This window comes from Cyprinodon tularosa, unplaced genomic scaffold (assembly GCF_016077235.1).
Source record: "Cyprinodon tularosa strain WSP-4 unplaced genomic scaffold, ASM1607723v1 ctg539, whole genome shotgun sequence".
Classification (NCBI taxonomy): Eukaryota; Metazoa; Chordata; class Actinopteri; order Cyprinodontiformes; family Cyprinodontidae; genus Cyprinodon; species Cyprinodon tularosa.
Genome location: NW_024039273.1, coordinates 1614488 through 1622340, shown reverse-complemented (window position 1 = coordinate 1622340; position 7853 = coordinate 1614488). Strand labels below are relative to the sequence as shown.

Genomic DNA, 7853 nt, shown 5'->3' with positions numbered 1-7853 from the left:
TTAAGGACATTTCATTGATTTATTGAGCAACAATGGCAAATACATTCACAAACTTATTTAAAATGTTAAAACAGTAAAATAGTCTCTGAAGCTTACTGTGATCACATGCACTTTACCAAGTATATTTTCTGAATAAAAAGTATAGCAAAAAAAGCTTGTACAAATAAATACAAATTTAGCTTATATAATAAAAAAAGATTCTATTATCCGACTACAAACATATGTGGCATTGGTTTAGGATCTATTCACAACAGTTGAAGTTTGAAACCTAGTCTTTTAACAAAGAATCAGACAGCATCTGGATCATCAGTACTAAGACAAAGCATGTTGGAGAGACCCAAATCCAGCTTTTGATTTTCATCGGAATACTCTGGCTTTTCCGTTTTGAAAGCACTCCCTACTCCCAGAGAGGAATCTCCAGAGACATTGACGTCAAGACTTGGAGCAGCAAGTTTCAGATTAGCATTTTTCTCATCCGTAGGTGAGGCACTGGTTTTTTTTTCCTGCGCCAGTTTCAGTTTCTCGAAAAGGTCGATCTTGCCCACTGTTTTTGATGCGTTACTTATTGGCAGCTTCACCCCCTTGCTTATGATAAAGTCCTTTTCCCCACTATCCCGTTTGGATAAGCCAATTGGATTAAAAGTTTCACCAACTCCGTCTAGGCTTGCTTTTGGCAGACGGTGGAATTTGAACAAAGGAACATCCATCTCAACATTTGAAGCATCATTGTCAGAGTCATCACCATTTTCATCATCCTCTTCAGAATTGGCACCAGCATTGATCTCTCCAGATTTCGCTTTAGATTGTGTAAAGCTGAATTTTGGCATCCTAAAATGTGGGAACCTAGACTTCTCAACACCCACATCTACATCTGGAGCTTTAATTTCTACTTTGTTTCCTTCTACCTTTGGTCCATTCAGATCCACTGATGGAACAGAAAGGCTAGCATCAGCTGCAGGACTGCCTGTGTTTAACCTTGGGGCCTCAATTCCAGCCTTCCCGGTTGCATGGACCTCTGGAATTTCTGCATTAGGACTTGAAAGATCAAGTGCTGGAAATTTTAAATGAGGCAATTTAAAATCCCCAAGGTTTGAATCTAAATCTGGTGTTTTAAGCTGCCCATCAGGTGCTTTCAGGTCTACCTTTGGCAGGTTGATATCCAAATCTGGAGATTTCATGTTGACATCAGGGGCATCCAGTTCAGCTTTTGGTGCCTTGGCATTAATCTTAGGTGCTGATAGATCCACGTCTGGTGAATTCAAATCCACCTCTGGCCCTTTAATGTCAACATCTGGCACCTTGACATCAGTGTCAAAGTCAGCTTTTGGTACTTTTTTCTTCTTAAAATTGAAAAAATTGAGTTTGCCATGCGGGATATCTACGTCAGCATCAGGAACATCAATGTCTAACTTGGGATTTTGCAAGTCCGGAGTGTTTATGTTACCATCAATATTTGGAGCTGAGAGTTTTAGATCAGGGGCAGAAACATCAGCATTTAAGTCAACATCAGGGCAGTTTGCCTTGACCTTTGGCTTTTTAAAGTTGGGCCAGTTGATCTTTCCAGATGGAGAGTCAATGTCTATGTCTGGTTTCCCAACATTAACATCAGCTTTAGGTAAATTTACATCAAGATCTGGCGTGTCTACTTTACCATCAATCTTTGGAGCCGAGAGACTGAGGTCAGGGGCAGAAACATCAGCATCCAAGTCAACATCAGGGCCATTTACCTTGGGCTGAGAAATTGACCACTTCGGCATTTTCAACGTGGGCTTTTTAAACTTTCCAGATGGAGAGTCAATGTCTATGTCTGGTTTTCCAACATTAACATCAGCTTTAGGTAAATTTACATCAAGATCTGGCGTGTCTACTTTACCATCAATCTTTGGAGCCGAGAGACTGAGGTCAGGGGCAGAAACATCAGCATCCAAGTCAACATCAGGGCCATTTACCTTGGGCTGAGAAATTGACCACTTTGGCATTTTGAACGTGGGCATTTTAAACTTTCCAGATGGAGAGTCAATGTCTATGTCTGGTTTTCCAACATTAACATCAGCTTTAGGTAAATTTACATCAAGATCTGGCGTGTCTACTTTACCATCAATCTTTGGACCCGAGAGACTGAGGTCAGGGGCAGAAACATCAGCATCCAAGTCAACATCAGGGCCATTTACCTTGGGCTGAGAAATTGACCACTTTGGCATTTTGAATGTGGGCTTTTTAAACTTTCCAGATGGAGAGTCAATGTCTATGTCTGGTTTTCCAACATTAACATCAGCTTTAGGTAAATTTACATCAAGATCTGGCGTGTCTACTTTACCATCAATCTTTGGAGCCGAGAGACTGAGGTCAGGGGCAGAAACATCAGCATCCAAGTCAACATCAGGGCCATTTACCTTGGGCTGAGAAATTGACCACTTTGGCTTTTTGAACGTGGGCCACTTGATCTTTCCAGATGGAGAGTCAAGGTCTATGTCTGGTTTCCCAACATTGACATCAGCTTTAGGTAAATTTACATCAAGATCTGGCGAGTCAATTTTACCATCAATCTTTGGAGCTGAGAGATTGAGAGCAGGGGCAGAAACATCAGCATCCAAATCAACATCAGGACCATTTATCTTGGTCTTTGGCTTTTTAAAGGTAGGCCATTTGAACTTTCCAGATGGAGAGTCAATGTCTACCCCTGGTTTTCCAATATTAACATCAGCTTTAGGTAAATTTACATCAAGATCTGGCGAGTCAATTTTACCATCAATCTTTGGAGCTGAGAGATTGAGAGCAGGGGCAGAAACATCAGCATCCAAATCAACATCAGGACCATTTATCTTGGTCTTTGGCTTTTTAAAGGTGGGCCATTTGAACTTTCCAGATGGAGAGTCAATGTCTACCCCTGGTTTTCCAATATTAACATCAGCTTTAGGTAAATTTACATCAAGATCTGGTGAGTTAATCTCACCATTAAGCTTTGGAGCTGATAGATCAACATCTGGTGCATTCAAATTTGCATCCAGGTCGACTTTTGGTCCATGAAGCTTGGGTTTTTTCCATTTCAGATGTGGCCAGTTGATTTTTCCTGAGGGGGCATCAACATCATGTTGAGTTTGAATATTTAAATCAGGAGGTGTCAAGTCAGCTCTGGGGAGATTCACTTCAGTATTTGGAACATTTAAGTCCCCATCAATCTTTGGTCCTGTGAGATTTAAGTCTGGGGTGTTTAGATCTCCATCTATGCCCAAGTCTGCTTTCGGGCCATGAAGCTTGGGCTTTTTCCATTTCAGGTGAGGCCAGTTGATTTTACCAGATGGAGCATCAACATCTAAGGGTTGCATTTCAAGGTCTGGGCCATTGATATCTGCCTTTGGCAAGTTTACGTCAACTTTTGGGGCATCAAGCTCCCCCTTTACCTTTGGAACAGAAAGCCCAACCTCAGGCGTGTCAATGTTTGCATCTATATCCAGACTATCTTTGGAGCCATGAAGTTTGGGTTTCTTCCATTTTAAGTGGGGCCAGTTGATTTTACCAGAAGGAGCATCAATGTCAATGTCATGGGCTTTAACATCTAGTTCAGGACCCTTGATGTCAGCTTTAGGCAAGTTTAGATCAACATCTGGCCCACTTAAATCCCCATCAAGCCGTGGTGTGGAAACATTGACATTAGGTACTGATAGGTCAGCATCTGGCCCTTCAACTTTAGTACCTTTCCATTTAGCATGTGGCCACTTGAATTTGCCTGAGGGTGCATTAATGTCTGCATTTGGGGCTTCTAACTTTGCACTAGGGCCATTAAAATTTGCTTTTGGAACATTCAGATCCAAATCTGGATTTTGAAGAGCAAAGTTTGGAGCCGACAGATTAAGGTTTGGTGCGTTTACATTCCCACTAACAGATGGAAGATCAATGTCACCAGACATGTCCAGTTTGCCATTTGGTGGTTCAATTTTTGGTAGGTCGAAGCTTGGCATTGTAAACTTAGGGGGCTGATATTTGCCTGTCTGGATTTCTGGTTTATCAATTTTCAAGGAGGCATTTGGCATCTTGACTTGTGGAGCTGAGGCACTGACATTAGGAGCATTAAGAGAACCACCTAGATCTGCCTTTACATCGGTTCCCGGTAGTCCTATGGATGGCATTGTGACTGCAGCACCAGCATCACCTGATGGCTTATTCAGGCCAAGTTTGGGCAGGTCTCCATTGAGGGTGGGGCCATTTATTTTACCACCCAGACCATTTAAGTCTCCATTGAGGCCATTTAAGGAAAAAGATGGTGGGCCAGCAGATGCATCAAGTGAAAGATCCTTTTTTAGGAGCCCCTGTAATATGGATAAAAACAAAATAAAGTTAGATTAACTCTCAACCTGCAGGACCCGCCCGACTGTGAGAGTCAGTTGTGCTTTACCAGTCACAAAATGGCTCCACACACACATAATACACCTTTCTTTTCAGGGCCACTTCATTGACTTCCATTTATTTCCAACCAATTTCTACACCCTTACACTAACCATAACAGATTCATACCCAACCCTAACTCACACCTCAGTCCCAAATGTAACCACTGACCCCAAAACAGCAATTCCCCTCGTTGGGTCCAATGCCTGGACCCTACAATGCACCATTTTTCTAGAAAATTGGCTCCATAATGTATCAAATACTAGAACACACACACACAGCCGTTTGAATTACCAAAAGGATTGCTTTGATTTAATCTAGTTTATTTCTATACTGCCAATTCACAACACGTCAACTCAAGGCACTCTATCAACTGATCTGGTTGAACTGGATCTATAGTTTTCCATTTAAGGAAAACCAGCTGATTGTATTGACTCTTCAGCAATCCCTCACACCCTCACCTGGATGTCAGTTTTATTTTGTTGATGCCATAAATGCAATTTTTAAATCCTGACATATGATATTCACACTCTTAACCATTATTTACCTCTGTAGTGCCTTTGAGACCCAGTCCAAATGGGTCCAGGGAAGCCCCGGCACTCAGATCCTTTTTTGTCAGAACCTTCATGTTGTCTCCATAAGGCTTTAGGATCTCCAGGATATTATGCACATCCTTTTTGTCAAGGTTGCCAAGATTTATCGTTGCTGCCACAATGTCATCCTCTGGGGGAATAAAGAAGAAAGCCAAGCTAATTAGAGTCACTATTCTAATATCATAAGATTAAAGAAAAAACCTTTTCATATGCTCGCATCTTACCAACTTTAAGTCCACTTTTTGCACCAACAGTGTTCGCAGCATTCCCACTAATGGAGAGTCCTTTCCCAGAGTCATCCAGAGCCAGGTTTCCTGAAACACTCGCACTTTCCCCACTCTTTTTTGGACAGTAAGAAACAATGTAAGTTGCATTCATTACAATTCACATCTTTACCTAATGTCTTTCACTTACCATTTTTTCTTTTATGTAGTTATGCCCACATGTCAGGGAATCTACATCAAAATACAGAAGACCAAGGAGCTTTCACCCTGAAACAAAAACACACCCTTATCATTTCTGACATAATTCTGCATTACAGAAAAGTTTTTTAAATCTGGTCAACGGTATAACCCATGCATGCTGTTCAGGTTATACCAAGACAATGATGCCATCTTTATATTTAATGTGCTTTAAAATCTAAACAAGACCAAACATGATTGAAATTAATCAAATTATTTAATTTAACCGGAACATTTCCCCTTTTATCAGCAGTGACCGATGAAAGCTGATTAGAGAGTTTGAAAGAAGGCAACACCTTAAACAACCTTTTTAAAAAAAAAAAAAAAAAAAATGTTGGCTTGGTGGTTAGAGCAGTGTGCTTGTGCTCCAAGAAGATTGCAAGTACCCAGTTTGATCCCCACAGCCTCCACTCTGGGTTCCTGAGCAAGACCCGTAACCCCACACTGCTCCCTGGGCGCCACACAACGGCAGCCCACTGCTCCCCAAGAGATGGTTCAAATGCAGAGAGTGAATTTTCCCCATTGTGGGACAATAAAGGGTTTTACATGTACAAAAGTGGATAGAGATTCTCAACCAACAGACACAAAATAAACTCCAAAGTGCTGCAAATGCTTAATATATCTTCTCCATTAAGACAATGCTTTTTTAAAAGCTTTTCAGAGGGTGTGAAAATTTAGGGGTTTGCCTGACAGAAGCAACACCCTTCATCAGATGGCCTCACGCTTCAGGAATCCCAAACCTCTGCCAGGTTTGGTGAAGGGAATGTATCCATCCAAACCTGTCGGTCTGCATGCATTGTGGCTGACACACACACGCAGTCCTCCTGCCGACCACACCTCACGGTTTTCACCCGCCAACAGCGCAGCGTATTAGCAACTTTCCCCATTTAAAAACAAACCAGGAGGACTTCCTGAATAAAAGCCCAAAGCTGCTGTGATTCAGTAGAAAATACATTAAAGTTCTGATAGATGATCAACCAAACTAATATCCAAGAATCCATAAAGAACTCTGCTTATAGATTTCCCTTTTCCTACTGGCTGCCATGGGGGCCTCTATTTCTATACTTCTTCACACACCAGAAGTTCTACGAAATTATGAAGAGGAAAACACCACAAGCTTTAAAAAACACTGATTGAGGGGAAGAATTTTTTTAGGAGCTGGAATAAATAACTAGTCACTCGTTACCCTAACAGCAAAACAAATCACTAAAGACGATACAGTGGATGGTTTCAACCTCCATAATAGAGCAGAGAAGTCTGACTGCAGCATAAATTAACACATTAGATAAATGTTTGGACCAAATCCACATTTTAAAGTTCAAGGGAAGACATCGTTATGATTATTCCTCATTTAAACCCTCCTTCCAAATCAGCGGAAAACAAAAATGCAATCAATCTGTTGAAAGAAAAGCAGAGCAACAGGCACTTTCTAAAGATACTTCCAGCTAAAATCCCATCTGTGAAAATATTTCACAAACTGGGGTTTGATTTATTTATTTTTTTATCATAATCAAACCCTAATTTGTAAAATATTGTCATGATTTACTGACTAAATGTTAAAAGGCATCCATGCCACAGGATGGAGGGACTCACCGAGTACCGCTGCTAGAGATGTCACCTCTTCAGTGTATCACTGCTGCTTTGTTAGGGATGAGAGGAATCTGCCTGTTAAATGCTTCAATCATCCGGAAGAACGGGTTTGACCGCATCAGGACCGCCCCTATCCTTCTGCCCTTTTTTCATTTGCAAAAAAAACACACCTATATTTTAGGCCAGCGTCTTAAGCAGCCGAAACCCAACTAGAGAGTCCAGGTAAAGAGGAGAAAAGACACGAACCACTCCTTTGAAAACAGCACAAACAACGTTTACACATCCAGGACGACTCCCTTCTAAAAGCTCGCCACATTGTTTTTTTTATGTCATTCATTTGTAATTCTCAGGCTGCGGCCCAATGACATTTCTAAGCCTGTTTGGAGAGATATTATGTTTTGAGTGAACATCTAATCCTGCTGGCCACATATAGCACTTTGCTTCCAGAGCTTCTGCTCTCTTCCTCTCAGTGAAACCATTCAGCAATGAAGGAGACCTGGTTGGAAGGTTTCATGCATGAGGCCTGTTATTTTCACACCACAGGAAACGTCATGTAAACAACCGTCTGAATCCAACGTGTTACATATGTCATGCATAGAAAACAGGTTTATGACTTCTGTTGCAAAATACAGATGCAGCTTATTTAACCAGTAATGCAAACACTCATTACACTGAAAGTGCAAAATAAAAACAATCTAGAAATAATTTACCCTTATTTGAGCAGGTAAATGAGAGTTTGCAAATGGAATGAGTAAGATAAGATATTTAGAGAATATGCATTTCAGACAATACAATTGTGTTTTCTTATTTTAAGAGTAAATTGTCT

At 41.0% G+C, this 7853-nt stretch overlaps 1 protein-coding gene across 1 annotated transcript; it reads right to left on the bottom strand.

The window, feature by feature from the left end:
- si:ch211-125o16.4 (neuroblast differentiation-associated protein AHNAK) lies at positions 1 to 7180 on the bottom strand. Its single transcript, XM_038304587.1, has 5 exons — positions 7031 to 7180; positions 5391 to 5467; positions 5201 to 5315; positions 4931 to 5106; positions 1 to 4307 (listed from the first exon to the last, which is right to left on the bottom strand). The coding sequence occupies exons 2-5, from the start codon at positions 5391 to 5393 to the stop codon at positions 288 to 290; spliced, it is 4314 nt and encodes a 1437-aa protein (XP_038160515.1). The 5' UTR covers positions 5394 to 5467; positions 7031 to 7180; the 3' UTR covers positions 1 to 287.
- Between the last annotated feature and the right edge of the window lie 673 nt (positions 7181 to 7853).